Consider the following 16,717-nt stretch of genomic DNA (forward strand, 5'->3'; position numbering starts at 1 on the left):
GTGTATCCAAGTCATTACCTTCTTTTTGGAGCCTAAAATCACCGATAAATCTAATAAGATTTGTCCAGTTTCACTGCCAAAATGGTTCTGACTTTTTGGTACTGGTTACTACTCTGGAAGATGTGTTTACTATCCATGATAGGTCTGCTACTTTATTATTTTTGTTAGTATTAGTGCTATGAGCAAAACAGAATGTTACACACACAAAATACTTGCTTATAAAGGCAAAACAGATTTTAAAATAAAAGAACTATGCTACTAACAAATAATGAAACTTCATCACACAAACTTCTCTTGCCAAAGTTACCCGAGCTTTCCAACCTGTTCGGAGCTAAAGAGCTCCCTGTGCGATAAAAAGCCTTCCTGCCTTGCACAAGTCTATATTTCCTTCGTTTCAAACTTGCCTATCCATCATAGGCATACAGCACATCCCTTTTACTGAGCCTTACACTGTACACAACATCAAGGAGCTTCTGCCCGGAGTGGTATCTGTGGTTCACTTAACTCACAGTTGTGTGTGTGTGTGTGTGTGTGTGTGTGTGTGTGTGTCCCGACTGACCAAGACTGAGCTGCGAGGGGGTGGCGTGGTGGGGACCCCGGGGGCTGAGGATGCAGCGCGCTAAATACCTCTGTATCACGTAAAAAAAAAAAAAAAAAAAAAAAGCTGTTTGATGATGCCTCGCCACCAGGCAAATATTAGGAGTCCCAACGATTTATCCAGTGGAATTCACCGAGGGGCCGACAAGGAATTGCTTGCAGCGGATAAAGTATCAGGCAGGTTGAGCGCGAGCTGGGCGTCTAAACCACTCGCCCAGCGTCTCAGAGAACTCATTCCTCCCAGCCGACGTTCACCAGGCGGGACCGCGTACACACGTCCAATAAGCCCGAGGCGAGAACAGCCGTGGCCCTGCGGCTGCTCTCGGAGGCCGGTCCCCGCGCGTCCTCCCTCCCGGGGCCGAGAGTTGGAGAAGCACCCTCCCTTCGCACCCCCTAACTATTCTATCTATGGGACAAGCGGAGCTCAGCAGTAGCCCCGGCCGGCTCCCCCCGCCCCAACCCCCGTCCCGGGCCACCCGCCTGATCAGCCGCGCCCGGGTCCCGCGCGGCCTTGGCACCTGGGGTCACCGGGCTGTGGGTACAGCCCAGCATGGGACCCTGCTCCAGCCCCGTGCGGAGTGCTGGAGCTTCGGACGTAAACTCGACGCGCTCGCCGGCTTCTAACAAACTTGCAATTACCGCCCCCCCCCAAAGCGGGAGTTGTCCCCCAAAACCGGCTACCCGCTGCACCCTGGCCCGCAGACCGGCGTCCGAACACCGGGCTCAGCCGCCCGAAAGGGTTTGGGAAAACAAAAGACTTGTGGAGCAATTGTCCCGGCGGGGGGCGGAGGCGTCTCCCTGGTCCCTGCACCCCGACTCCCGGCTGCTCCCCTGGCAACTAATCCCGGTCAGGGAAGCGGTGCCACGAGTCCCCGCAGCCCGTGAGAGGGCGGGAGGGAGAAGGGGAAACTAGAAAATAAACTGACTTCTCTTACTCTCTGCCTCCGTTCCCGGACCCCAGACACACCCCCAAAGTATTCCGTGGTCTTCTCTTAATTTTTTTTAAACGCCCCCCGGCAAACCTAGTCAGGGAGCCTTAGTCGCGGACAGCAGGAAGGAAAGAATCCGAGCAAATCGTGTCACTTTCCGCACAATCGCGGTGTTTGGCAAACCCCCGGAGCTGCTGCACAGTATTTACTACCCAAGCGCACGCAGGGCTGTAGCGGGCTGCGAGCCGAGCGCGCCCGGGACCGGCCTCCGCCGACCGGCACCGGGAACCGAGCCGGCCCGCCGCCGCCGCCGCCCCCCTCCCGGGATCAAGCAGCAAGAACACGGTGGAAACAAAAGCAGAGCGTTCACCTTGTTGCAATAGTAGGGGTCCAGGCAGGGAGAAGGTCCCAGACAGGGAGCGTCGGGCGCAGCGGCGGGCTGGGCTGGAGGTGGATAAAATCTTACGTCCATTTCACTCTCACATCAAGCAACTCCTTTTCTTTTCCTTTTTTTAAAAAAAGTGTTCAGCAAAACAAGCTTAGACGGAACAGAGAGAGGTGTCTGGACTCAGGAGTAAAAGAAACACCTTCCTTCCCTCACATCCGTTTGTGGTTTGTTTAAGAAGAAGAGGAGAAAAAAAAAAAAAGAAAAAAAAAGAGGGGGGAAAAGCGCTCAACTCTCCCCCAAGCCGCGGCGCGCACCCGTCGGCGCCGAGCGCGCAGCCTGCTCCGCCGCCGCCTCCCGGCCCCGCCGCCGCCGCCGCCGCCGCCGCCGCCGCCGCCGCCGCCGGGCAGGTAACTTCATGCGCTCATTGTCCCCCCGCCCGCCGCCCCATCCCCGCCTCCCGCGCCCCTCGCCGCCCGGCACACGCGCTCGCGCTCGGGCTCTAGGTCCTGGGCGTTTTATTGGAGTCTCTGAGTTGCTCTGCTTTTAGTTTATTTTCTCCACCTTGGAGGCCTGGGATGGGGGGGGGAATGAAGAGGGGGACAGGGCGGGAGTGGGGGGTGAACGCCCCAGGCCGGGCGGGGTAGGGTGCGCGGCAGGACGCGGGGCTGCTTGCGGCCCAATGGCTGCAAGCTCGGGGCTGGGGGCCGGGGGCCGGGGGCCGGGGGCCGGGGCCCGGAGGAGGGAGGAGCGGAGAAAGAGGAGGAGAGCGCGGCCGGGACCGGGCCGGGGCGGCGGAACCCCGCGGAGCCTCCGCTGTGCCCGAGCCGGGCTCCTCCCGGCCAGCGCGTCGCACACAAAGGGGCTGTGGAGCCCCACCACCGGCGGCCCCGGGGCACGGCGGGGAGCGCGCAGCAAGGGGGCGCTGTGGCGCACCCCGCCCCGCAGCCCCGCCCCCGGGCCCGCCCCGGCCCCACCCCGCTCCCACCGCCCCCTCCGCGGCGGTCCCCACCTCTTTCTCTGCGTCCGCCACCTCCCCTTTGGTGGCTCTCCCCGCTCGCATCTCTGCGTCCCCACCCCTACTCCCAGCCCCTGGTGGAGGCGGCTAGTCCACGCAGCGCCGGTCCTGGGGACCGGGAACCCGCAGGGAGCGTGAATCATCTGTGCGCTGTAGTGGGCTACTGGGCTAGGGACCCGAAGGGGTTGCAGGGTGTGGAGGGGCTTAAGTGTCTACCCCCTTCTGTCACTCGCTTCCGCCCCCAGCCCTCACCTCCCAATGATCTGTGACCCACTGGAGGGTTCGCAAAGCTAAGGCAACCCTAGAGACTCTAAAAAGACCACAGGGGTAAATCAAAGTGTAAATAGGGAAACAATCATCAACACACAAGATCAGGCTAGAGGGAAAATACGTGGGCTTGCTGGTTGCCCCTGATGGGATTCTTGTCTTTTTGTAATTGGAAGCCCAGTGATGCTCTTGGAGAGGCACGGAAGACCTGGAATCAGCCTCCCCATTTCTCTGGTCGGTAAGTGGGAGGAAGTCACTAATCATGTTTTCCCGCCTTACCTCTGAAACACAGAAACTTGCAACTTCGTTTTTTTTCCAGATGGCTGGAAAAAAAAAAAAAAAATCCACGTATTTTGGCTGTAGTCCAACAGATTTATCCCTGAGGCACTGTCCTTGGTGGGAAGTCCAGGCAGGAGTGGGTGATATTTACCTTCCCAGGAGGAAGTAGCCCGCAGTAGGGCCCAAGACCATGCAAAGGAGCCTGGAAGTACTTCATCCTTTCCACTTGTTTCTGGTGCTAAGGAGGATACAAATAACATTCTGTCACCCCACGCAACTGTACAGTGCATGTTGATTGCCTACTGCTCTGTACAACTTTCTTACACAGCTATCTTCTTTCCTCTGCAATTGAGAGCACCTGTCAGGTACAATCAGAGAGATCTGGAAGAAAATCTATGAAGAAAGTATAAGAAATGATAACATCATTGAGTGTCTATATGTGGCTTTTCAGGAACCTTTTACTAAGCATTGCTTTGTACTCCTTGCATCCTTTTTCTCCTAAACCATTGTTTTCTTTTTTCCCTTCATCATTTTTATAAGTTGCAAAAATCCAGCACTTCCCTTATCTCAAGATTGACACGGTGGAAATTGTGTAGGGAGAGAGGGCAGTATGAAAAAAGAATTCCTCTCCACTGGATTCAGAAGAAACTCCATATTTACAGGTCCTTTGAGGCATAAGATAAAATAAAAAATAGAAAATGTTTTCCCTCTTAATAAAGGTCTTTATAATAAAATTTAAATGTTTTGTGTTTTGTATTGTCAGGGTTCAAAATTCAGTTGTAGATGCTAAAATATGCTTATAGGTATTTCCACAATTAAAAAAAAAACTTTTGAATTTAATTTAAATATTTCCAAGCTTAAATTTCTATCATCAATTCAGCATTTATTTTCAACGTATTACATCATCTCAAAATTCAATTCTGAAAACTTCCTTAGAATCTGTAATTGATGTCTGTTTGAGGGCCCTATGAACATCAGGAAGATGAAAATTTTCATTATCAACATTTTGACACCTAGGGAAGACAATGATGTCTATATTTTGTTCCCTAGACCTCCTACTTTGCTCTGTCTTGAGGAGAAACCCAAATGCATGGGAACTGTGTGTCCCTCTACTTAATTTGGACCTGGTTTCTTCTGTGTGCAATCAGTAGAGTCAAAGTGGCATGTTTGTGCATGGTGTGGTGTGAGGGGTGGAATGTGAGCTTTTGATTAAAAAAGCTCTTGACTCGGGGCGCCCGGGTGGCTCAGTCGTTAAGCGTCTGCCTTCGGCCCAGGTCATGATCCCGAGGTCCTGGGATCGAGCCCCACATGAGGCTCCCTGCTCAGCGGGAAGCCTGCTTCTCCCTCTCCCCTACTTGTGTTCCCTCTCTCACTGTGTTTCTGTCAAATAAAATATTTAAAAAAAAAAAAAAAAAAAAGCTCTTGACTCCAACCACTCATACATGGAGAGTAGACCATGAAGGTCAACTTCATGGGTGGGGGGAGAGGGGCGCGTGCAAATGAAAATGGAGTTAATGATCAATCATGCCTTCCTGATGAAGTCTCCATAAAAATCCCTGAAGTTCAAGATTCAGAAAGCTTCGGGGTTGGTGACCACATGGAGGTCATGGAGAGTGGCTCCCTTGGAGAGAGCATGGAAGCTCCATGCTTTTTCCCACATACCTTACCCTATGCTTCCCTTCCATCCCGATGTTCATCTGTATCCTTTATCATATCCTTTTATAATAAATGGGTAAACAGTAAGTAAACTGTTTTCCCTGAGTCTTGTGAGCCACTCTACTAAAATCATCAAACCCAAGGAGGGGGTCATGGGAACTTCTGATTGATAGCTGATCGGTCAGAAGCACAGTTAAAACCCTGGGCTTTCAATTGGCATCTCAAGTGGTTTTCTTGTTCTTGGGGCAGTGCCAGCAGTTTTGTGGGGTTGAGCCCTTAGCCTATGGGATCTGATGCTATCTCCAGGGAGATACTGTCAGAACTGAGTTAGACTGTAGGACACCCAGCTGGTGTGACAGAATTGCTTGAGTTTTTCCCAGCTCAGGTGGGAATGTGAGCTGTTGGTTCAAAAAAAAAGCTGTTAACCTCAATCACTCATACATGAAGAGTAGACTGTGAAGATCATCTCAGTGTGATCTGAAAAAAATATTCTCTTTATGATGTTCTACCCAAGGCCCATCACATATGGAAGGGGAGCAGTTCTCCCAAGAAAAACTTGGGGGAAGTCGAATAGTTAAACCAATGAGTAAATCTTGTTAATTTGGGAGATAAAAATAGTAGAGAGGCATTATATTATTTTTCACTTTATAGGACGTTCAACTCTACATCATGGCTAAGTTTACTAATTTATTTGTCCATCCATTCGCTCATATATTACTCAACAAAGACATATAAGCAGAGTAAAGCTCTATGCTATATATTATGTATAGGCCTACATGTAAGAACAAATTACTTAAAACAGTTTCTGTTTTAGATGTGTTCTAGTCTTCTAGAGCAGTATTTCCAACTTTGGTCAGTGGAGTCACCCTAGACGCTTTGAAAAATACTCATGCCTGAGCTTCTCCCCCACAGATTCTGTTTCAATCCATTTAGGGTAGGATCTGGGCATAGGAGTTTTTAAAAACTGTCCAGTGGCTTATCACTTTCAAGAAAGATTGAGAACCAGTGGTCTAGGAGGAAAGATAAATATGGGCACAAAGGGAATGCTAAAAGCACAAAATTTTCGTGTGAATGAATTTCCTGGCTGGGTTGTTATTTTGTGTTGGCTCTCACAAGGGGACATAGACGGTCACCACTCCAGGTCCCCATCATCTGCACTGCCTTTACAGAGACTTAGTGTGGCAATTGACTCAGTTATTCTAACAAAACGGGAATGAATTGCCGTAGAGACCCAAATTACAATTTGGTCATCTAAACTAGGAACTCTCATTACCAAAATGTGTGTGTCCATGAACAAAACATCTCCTTACTAGTATTGATGTAAGAGAATTGATAGCTATCCTTTCTGAAATGCATACTATGTCCTGGACCTAGTCATAATTTCTTTACATTTCATTTCACTTTCTTGTTTAGTTTTACAAGTTACATTGGAAACCCTAACCACTAATTACAAACCACACTTAGCATCTCATTTTGTTCCCTCAACACTACCCATCTTCATTTTAATTATAGTTTCATAATTGTTGTGTTTTCAAATTTGCACTTGTTTCCATTGACCACATTTTATGTTTACCGATTCTTTGTACTGTGGACGTAAGTCCTAAACCTTGTAGTAATGTCTCCAAACTACACACAGAATGTTCTGCATTAGGGAAAATATCCTCTACACATTCAATCCTATCCATGACTTATAAGAGTCTTATAAAAATCATTCAACAACAACAACAAAATGGCACTTCTTGAGGGGTATTTTTGGTTAGCTTTTGGAGTTAATTTTCTTTAAGGGTTAATAGCCCTCTCTATATTGACAATGGGGATGAAAGATCTTATAGAAGGATTTATTTTGAAATGCCAAATATTGAAACTAAAATCAAAGCATGCTGTATTTTATAACAAAATTAATATCAGTCCTTTACTGGCCTCCTCGTATTTAAGGGTGAGCTTTCCAGTAATAGCTGATACCTCAGTCTCTCTTGTAGAAGGAAACCTCATTCTTTTAAAATACCATACATTTGAACACCTCGTATGGGCCACCTTGTATTATAAGCCATCTTGTTATGCATGTGTTTACAGGTTTACCTTCCTAACAAGATTATGTTTGAAATAGGTATGTGTTTTTTTCCTCACTGCCTAATCAACGCTGAATCCTACCCGTCTTCAAGGTTCTAGAAACATCATCAATGGTTTTGATAGGAACGTTTACATTTTCTCAATTTACCAGTTAGAATTTACTGTTGTCCAGAGGTTTGGTTTTTTTTTTAAATAGTTTTCTAAAGTAATTTAAATGTAAAATAGAATGATATGCAATCCATAATATAATGCAGTGGGAGAACAGAGAGTACTGAAGTTTATTTCCTGGGGAGACGAGTGAGAAATGACTAGATTGTAAGTCTTTCAACCAGAAAATAAAGGATTTCAGAATGATGAGGAAAGTTTGAAGGAAATGATATAGAGTCCACAGATACCTCACATGGTACTAAATGACTCATAAAATGCAGTATTTTTTACATAATATGGGAAGGGGGCCAAAGCCTGCACATCTTACCATTGAGTGTGGGACAGTACTGTGATCTTTAACAATATACAACATTTGTGGCATAATAGCCATAATGGGACTCTTCAGCTATTTTACACAGCAATAATCCAGTCCTCTCTCATCAGGATAAACTGTGAGGACAAATCCTTTCAAAAGCAGAATTAGTTCCTTGGAAAAGAGCGAGGCCACAATTATCCCTTAAGTAGGAGCAGCTGCAACAGGGGATCGGCCTGGAGCGTGGCCGTGAAGTGTTTCTCCCAAGCAATTAAAGGGATTTTTTTAATGCAAACTAATATTCTATAAAAAGTCACTCGGAAGGTGAGTAGGTGTGGAACTGCTGAGATGAAAGGAACAGTCCTTTCGCTTTACCTGAGTTAATATTCCTGCTCTAGTAAATGCTATTTTGGTGAAAATGGACAATCACGGCTCACCCATTCCCATGAATTGGAGCCCGAAAGGGACCCAGAGTAATACAAAGGAAAGATAATTCTGGCTTACTTGTACACTCTGTCTTATCTTGAACTGTGTCCATAGCTGTGTTTTGTTATTGTTGGTTTTCAAAAAGACATGATGAGTCAACAGGAACACTTCAATTTAAACTGGGAAGGTATCACTTGGGTGGAAACATAAATATAACCCACAGGACTCAGGCCAGTCAGTACCTCGTCTACAGTGAGACGAAAAGGGATGAGAACTTAGTTTTTTTACCACAGAGATGATTAAAGGATTGGGAAAATAAGACCTTTAAGAAAGATTAAAGGACCTGACTGGAGGGGGCATATTCAGAGGGGGCAATGTAATATCCTCAAATCGTGTATCTCAAGAGTTCTTTGACAAACAACGAGAGAACACCTCCACTGAAGAAACAACGTAAGAAATTGGATGTAATACTAGAGCATTGAGGATTTAGTCACACAGGGAAAGAATTTTCCCCAGGGATCTTGAATGTATTGCCAAAGGAGAGTGTGGGCTCTCCATAGGACTGGGTGTAACATCTCTGCCCCCAATAAAAGTTTGTCAGGTCACATGACCCAAGCACCCAGGGACACCCCTCTTCTTGAAATACACCTTCCTTCTATATGACCAAGTGGGCAGAGGGTTCAAACTTAGCTCTAATTATCTAAAGGGTTTCTGTGCTCACAAATTTTGGATAGCATAAAATGAAGTTCATCCAGACAGGGACCCAAGACATCTCTTGCAGTTCTTTAGAGTCGAAAAATGCTTTCTTTTACATTAGATTTGTCCCTGTATATTTTCAAGAACTTTGGTAACAAAGACAAACAGCAAACACCTGATCTTGCTGGCAAAATTTAAGACATGTTATGAAACTAGGAATTAAAATGTTTAAATTAAATATTAAATATTGAAACTTGGAGTTAACTCGGAGTTAAACTATTGGATACATTTTTAGAATGTTACTTTCGTAAAAGGATAATCTCACGTGGTAAGGATGGCCTTATAGGACCATCTTGGAGCCAAAGATGAAAGAAAAGGAATCCTCCTTGCTTTAAAATAGTGTGTTTTAATGTGTAGCCTTCAATTCACTAATTCAAAAATCATACATTTCGAAGACAGCAAGAGACTCTTCAGCTCCCACTCAGGCTGATGGTTGCTACTGACTCCCCACTCATCCCATGAAATCTTCCAGGGCTGATTAGGTAAGTGATTTTGTACCCTTGCCCTGCCCAGTTTCCAGTACAGTTCCTGATCTCTGCCCTGATTAGGTACTCACTATTTCCTTCCACTACAAATCCACTTATGCTTGACCTTCATGTAATGCAATTACTTGACTATCCATGGATTGCTTTAATGTTTCCATTTTGTTCCTAATGGTGCTCCAATATGTCTGTCTGTATGAATGTGTTTGATGCTGATGAGAAGTTCCTAGAAGGAAGAGATGAAATCTCTCTGAATAGGACTGATGGCCCCAAATATCATCAATTCCTTAAACAGTGCTGTTTGCAAGAAGACAACTTAACTTAGCTATTTCCCCTTTGTCTCCGAAGGAGTTAACTTAGGAAGCTACTGGAAAAAATTCAAGATATCATAATATGTAAACACTTCCACTCCACGGTGACAGGTTGGGAAGAGTTACAATAGTATTGCATTCTCTATGGTGCCTCAGCTGTATAATTAGGGTCTAATGCCATTTTTAATTAAGGACATCATTATTAAGGGCCCTCTATATGTTGGGTGTCTTACATAACAATATATGTTGGTGGTTGTTGCTCCTCTGCTCCCCACTCCCTTGGATGCTTTACTCATTTGTGTTTTCTGTGCGGCCTCTATAAGCATTTATAACCCCTAGAAGAGAAATTTACCAGAGAATGAATGGAGAGAATAGCATTTAATCGGAGGGAAGAGGATTAACAAAGTCAAAGAGGCTTTTAAAGACAAAGAAAAGTTTGGGAACAACCAGAACAAGAGATTGGTATTTGGGGCGGTTTTTGAGGTGCCAAGGTGGGGGTAGGGGAAGGACGGTGGGACAGCGAGGAGACCCAGAGGGCGAGTTTAGATCACTGAAATTGTTTGTCTGAGAGCTGGAACTTTATCTTGAAGATATTGAGGCGTCTTGAAGGACTTGACCCCAATACCTTTGTATTGTAATATTTTATGGACAATGAGATTTTCATGTAGTGTTTCCATTACAGTAAGGTTTTCATAAGTAACCAAAGGAGTTTGTTACCAAAGGAGAAACCAGTTCCTCCTTTTTCTGAGTTATTAATCTGCCATTTTAGTAGCTATAGTATATAAATATGCCCAGGAAAATATTAAGCTGGACAGTGTGATCCTCTGTGATCTACGTCTCTCTCCAGCCTCATGTTTTCTCAACTTCAGAATATCTCACCTCTTTTCATACATTTGTCACTAGTATATCTTCTTTGATGGAGAGCCTGCTAAAAGCTTTTGCCTTTGTAAGATCAGGTTGTTTGTCCACTTATTGCTGAGTATATTCTGGATGTAAGTCCTTTATCAGAGTCTATAAAAAAAAGTAGTAAGTAAGTTTAGAAAGGTTGCAGGATACCAGATCAGTATGAATTAATTCTATTTCTTTATGCAAGCAACAAACAATTGGACATTTTTTAAAAAAGATTTTATTATTTGAGAGAGAGCGACAGAGCACAAATGTGGGAGGGGCAAAAGGAGAGGGACAGCAGACTCCCTGATGAGTGGGGAGCCCAACTCAGGGCTTAATCCCAGGAGCCTGAGATCATGACCTGAGCCAAAGTCAGACAGTTAACTGACTGAGCCACCCAAGCACCCCAACAGTTGGACGTTTTAAAAAATTATTTATAATAACATCAAAAATATGAAATTCTTAGGCATAAATCCCACAAAATATATAAAACCTGTGCACTAAAAATTCCAAAAACAATGCTGAGTGAAATTAAAGCAGACCTAAAGAAATGGAGAGCTATACCAAGTTCATAGTATGAAGGCTTTAATATAATTAAGATATCATCTGTTCAAAATAATCTATAGATTCAATGAAATCCCAATAAAAGTTTTAGGCTTTTTTTTTCATTGAAAATAAGAAGCTTACTTTAACATTTTTATGGAAATACAAAGGACCAAAACAATTTTGGAAAAGAATAAAGTTGGAAAAAATTCGTACAACTTGTTTTAAGACTTACAGTAAAGCTACAATAATGAAGACCACATGATATTGGCAGAAGGATAGGCATATAAATCAATTGAACAAAAGAGAAGTCTGAAATAGACCCATAAATACATAGTTAATTGATTTTCAACAAAAGTGACAAGGTAATTCAATGGGAAAATGATTGTTTTTCAAGAAATTCTGTTGGAACAATTAGATACCCTAATGCAAAAATAAACTCTTACTTCACACCATATACAAAAGCCAACTCTAAACAGAGCATAGACTTAAATTTAAGAGCTAAAACTGTAAAAATAATACAAGAAAATATAGAATAAAATCATGACTTGGATTACACAAAGCTTCTTTAGGACACAAAATGCAATTTGATAAATTGAATTGTAGAAAAATTAAAACTTTGCTTTTCAGAAGTCATTGTTAATGAAATGAAAATGTATTCCACACGCTGGGAGAAAATGACAAATTACTTGTAACCCTTATGTTTTTAATATTCCTCTGCCTTTGTCCCCGCTGTTTCCTCTACCCAGCATCCCCTTCCCCTTGGTATCTATCTGCACGCAGAGGTTCTCTTTCTCTTTTAGATTCAGATCAGGCATCGAATCATTATTTTCTTCAGGACAGTCTTGCAGACTCTCCAACTGGCACATTCCAGACTGGTCAAAACATCTATCACACTCTACCTTCCTGGTCAATCTACATGTCTGTTTTCTATAATAAATAATTAGCTCCTTGAGGTCTAAGACAATATTTGTTATGCTTTGTTAGGTTCTTGGCCAACTTTTCCATGCCCTGCACCCCTTTCCCCCAACAAAATAAATTTTGACATTGCCCTCCCTCCAGATACAGCTCTATCACCTCTCACCCTATTATTACTAAACTTCTTAAAAGATTCCCGATCTCTTCTTCTTCACCTTCCCATTTATTCTTCAACCCACAGCAATCTGGATTTCTGTTTCTGAAATATTTTCTATTGAAACTGTCCTTTCTAAGATTCCCATTGAATGTATACCAGACCGTTTCACTGGGCACAGTTTATTTCTCACATTACTTGACTTTCTTGGAGCTTTATAAATTGGTTCCTTGTTAGACTGTGAAGTCTTTAAGTGAAGGGATCCTGCCTTATATTTGTCTTTGTGGATAGACAACTGGGGAGCTTCTACATGAAGAGAACAAAGAGGTAAAGAGAGCAGCATGACAAGAAACAGAGAAATAAGAGAAACCAAGGGAACATGGAATCCTAGATTCCAAGGAGGAATGTTCTCCAGGAGGGAATGGTAGACATTCACCTGTTTTCTCATTCAATCAATCATCCACACAACAAATACCACACTTGAGAGTGCTTACTCATTGCCAGACACAGTGCTGGGTTCCAAGTCCACAAAAGCTTTTCTATACCCTCTCCTGGATGATTATCTCCTTCCATAGCTCCAACTACAACTTATTTTCTAATCCTGTCAAATCTATGTCCCTTTTCTATTTTCTGACACCCAGGTGCCTATTTCTAACAGTCTACCAGCTATATCTGGCTGTATTTCTCCAGTCCACTGGAACTCATAATATACACATTAATCTCGGGGCACCCAGGTGACTGGGTCAGTTAAGTGTCTGCCTGCAGCTCAGATCATGATCCTAGGGTCCTAGGATTGAGCCCTGAGTCAGAGTCCGGCTCCCTGCTCCCCAGCTCCCTCTGTCCCTCCCCCCCACTCATGCTCTCCCTCTCAAATAAATAAATAAATAAAATCGTAAATAAGTACACACATAAATTTTGATAAATGCAATACACATATAAATAATTTTCTCCTGGAATGCATATCTCATTTAATAGTTACACTCAATCCCATAGTTAACAATAGGTCTCATCCTTTGTCATTTCTTACCCGGACTATTGCTTTTACCAAGTCTCTTACCGGTTCTCCTTACCTACAATTCAGCATCTACACACCCACCATGACTGTCAACCTAGCAGATACTTGGGAGCACACCATTGCCCCACTTAAATGCCTTCAAGAGCTTTTCTGTTACCCAAACACATCAAACCATTTGCTCTCCAGCAATTAGCTGCTTGTGCTTGTCTTAATTTCAAGCATTAGCACCTACTGTTCCCTCAGTCTAGAAAGAACATGCTCACTACCACATATTCGCATGATAGCTCCTATTACCTTCAAGACTCAAATCAAATATTCCTTCAGTCAAGCTGTGCTAAGCCCTCCTCCTCCACCAAGGCACATTGTGTAGCCCTTCATTACTGTGCTGTAATGATGATTTGTTCATAAGCTCTTCTCCCATTCTAGATTATATCTCAATCACCCTTGTACTTCTAACATCTGCTTTAAAGACAAACACAAAAAGCTCGTTTTGAAAGGGCAAGTTTTTTTCTGATTTTGATGTAACCAGCTTCTATTAGGTGTTATTTGGGAATAGTGTCATATATTTTATAGTGAATACAGTAGTTTAAAAAAAGATTCAGCCACTTCCTTAAGCAGTGGTTTATCTCTCCCTCAGAGAAAACCAGAATGAGTTTTTTAATAAAATGATTGAAAAGGTACACTGAATCTTCAATTTAATTATTTCAATTCCTGCAAAAAAAAGGTCTTTCAGAGAGGCTGCCTCTTGGTAAAATGTGATAAAGTTCCAACACATTCTTAAAAATTGTAAATTAATTTATAAATTTCCATTCAAAGTTTAATCTGCTATTTTCCACATAAGAAAACTCATAATGTTGCTTCCCATTGATTCAGTATCTTTGCATCTAGAGTTTAAGCCAATATTTCATCTCTTTCTAGAAGCTTCCAGAGGCACTTGGTGCATATCAGTGAATGTTGCCCATTTTTATTGCTTTTGGAGTTAAGTAAGGACTCCACACCCAGCATTCCAGATCTTTAATATATTAAATTCTAGTCTTAATTCTCTCAGTGTCTGTGTATCTACCGGAGCAGATCAGTTCATATTCTTTTAGCATGCCCTGTCTTTTTCTAGCTTCTATAAGGCCCAGCCCTGCCTTCCACTTCCTCCTGCCACCATCACTACCCTCTCTTTCTTCCTGAAACTCCTCCTGGTCCTTCCTACCCGATCTGGGCTTTCCCCATTCTCCTTCCCTGAACAATTATTAGTGATTCTTTCATTCTTTCATGGGACTTCTTGCATTTCACCTTGTGCTACGGTTATATGTGTGTGTGTGTGTGTGTGTGTGTGTGTGTGTGTGGTGTGTGTGTGTGTGTATGTGATCCTATTATTCTCTCTTCTCAACAAGCTTTTGGGGCAGTCCTCCCATGTCCTGTTCATTTCTGAGGCTCTGCAATGCCAAGCACAATTTCTGAAACATAACAAGTACTCGGTAATTATTTGTTTAGTTGAATTGAGTTCAAATAAATTTAAACAGCTTTCTCTTCACTGTGTGTTGACAAAATAATTCTAACAAGTTCATAATCACAGGAAGCGGTAGAGCCAGGATTTGAACACAGCAGTTTACAGCACTTTAAATCCCAGGACTTTGTTGCCTCTCCAATAAACAGAATATGCACTGCAAGGTTATTGGTCCAGCTATATAGTTTAGCTCTAACCACTAAAACCTAAAAATTGTCCTAATAAGACTGAATGTTTCCTGCTTAACAGTGTGTGAAAAAAAAAAGATTTTATTCTTTCTGTGACATTAGTTTCAAAGAGTGGGAGCATATGCCTTTTAAAGAGTATTCCTTTAACACATTTATTATGACCTCATCATCTGTTGTCTATCTGAATTTTTTTTCAGGATCTATAAGATACGGATGTAGAGACACAGAGAGGTAATGACATTTACTGTATACTATTGGATAGAGCATCCCTGACTTGAAGACCTAGACTCCTGAACACTCATCAATAGCTCCAAGGTGGCAAAGGTGGGTTTAAAGCCAAGGATGTGGGGTTTGTAATAGACCTGGCTTAGAACTCAGTGGTTTATTCTGGATCTTTGGGCTTCAAGAAGTTGGAAGAAGTAAGGGAGCTGCAAAACATCTTTTTCATCTCAGTGTTGGGAATTGAAAATCCAAAAAGGGAGTCTGAACACTAACACTAACTTAATCTGTCCCCACATAAAGTAACTGCTTGTTCTAATTGAAAGCACTGTTGTATTCAATTTTAGAACCCGAGGAAGAACTGGCTGAAGCGATGAGATGGCACTGAATGTCCTTCTGCATTTGGGGATACATTTGAATTCTTTTTCTTTCATGGCTGGGCTCTTTCTGTGGAACAGGAGTGGGAGAAAGTCTCTTTCTGCAATGTCCTTTAACAGCTGTGTCAAAATTCTCCTGAGCTGCCTGCAATTCTTCCGTCTTTGCAGTTGAGTTGACTCTTCCCATGTGAGTTTCAAAGCCATGGGCAGTTCCCCACCATCTTCTTGGCTGATACCTCCTTGTCACTGCAGCAGCCCCTCTGCTAAGAATATCTCAAGTAGGTATTCTACTTTATAGGCAGTGTAAAATTTCCTTTCTAAAATATTTTCTAAAATATTTTGAGAATGTGAGGTTCTGGCAGGATATAGAGGCTACAAATCAGATTAAATAATTCCCACTGCCAAGTGATCAGACAGAAAAAGAATTGTACAGAAAGGAAAACTCCCAACCTCGTTGGCCGTTGCCTTTGTTGGCTGCCTTCTGAGGGGTCCAGTTCCAATGGTCATAAAGTGCTAGCTCCGTGGCTATTTGGAGGGATGTTGGCCTCCCGTTCCAGGCCAAGAAAGATCACACCAACACAACTTCAGCAAGTGTGCCCTTACATTTGGTCTATGGGCACCGAAGAATATGTAGATCTAAGGTTTCATTTATCTGGATAATTAAATAAGCCTGGAAGAATATATTAAAGAAAATTTCTTTTTACCCCCTCTTTTTTAGATGACACTATTTGGCTTTGCTCTCCTTACCTTGAAACTACCCCAATGCAAGCAACAATTTCTGCCAAGGAAGTAGAAAAAAAATGCTCCTATACTCTTGGCTAGTGTGTGCTTGCTGGTGGGGGAGACCACAGTGTGGGGATTACAAACCCTTGTTCTGGGATCCGCCATCGTGGGTCTACATACAAGTTGTGCTATCTGCCAGACTTTGGGGAGTGGATCCATTTTTTTTTTTAAGATTTTATTTATTTATTTGACAGAGAGAGAGAGACAATGAGAGAGGGAACACAACAGGGGGAGTGGGAGAGGGAGAAGAAGGCTTCCCGCAGAGCAGGGAGCCCGATGCGGGGCTCGATCCCAGGACGCTGGGATCATGACCTGAGCCGAAAGCAGACGCTTAACAACTGAGCCACCCAGGCGCCCCTGGATCCATATTTTGATGCTCAGTTTCCCTATCTGTATGACAAGGATGCTAATAAGAAGACAAAATATGCTTTCTGGTAGGCAGATTGACAAAGACTATAAGATAATACTTCTTGTATGTATCGCGTCCTTAGCGTAGGC

At 43.4% G+C, this 16,717-nt stretch overlaps 1 protein-coding gene and 1 long non-coding RNA gene across 2 annotated transcripts in view; one reads left to right on the forward strand and one right to left on the reverse strand.

The window, feature by feature from the left end:
* Window positions 1-2,270, reverse strand: part of TOX (thymocyte selection associated high mobility group box) — a 291,825-nt gene extending 289,555 nt beyond the window's left edge. The window contains exon 1 of the mRNA XM_032421864.1: window positions 1,897-2,270. Coding sequence (XP_032277755.1) covers window positions 1,897-1,998 — 102 coding nt within the window. The 5' untranslated portion in view covers window positions 1,999-2,270. The remainder of the gene's footprint in view (window positions 1-1,896) is intronic.
* A 13-nt stretch (window positions 2,271-2,283) lies between these two features.
* LOC116643098 lies at window positions 2,284-15,703 on the forward strand. The gene is made up of 3 exons (XR_004301486.1): window positions 2,284-2,321; window positions 15,038-15,164; window positions 15,407-15,703. It is a non-coding gene; the product is annotated as an uncharacterized LOC116643098 (long non-coding RNA).
* The last annotated feature ends 1,014 nt before the right edge of the window (window positions 15,704-16,717 follow it).

This window comes from Phoca vitulina, unplaced genomic scaffold (genome assembly GCF_004348235.1).
Source record: "Phoca vitulina isolate PV1807 unplaced genomic scaffold, GSC_HSeal_1.0 scaffold25, whole genome shotgun sequence".
NCBI lineage: Eukaryota > Metazoa > Chordata > Mammalia > Carnivora > Phocidae > Phoca > Phoca vitulina.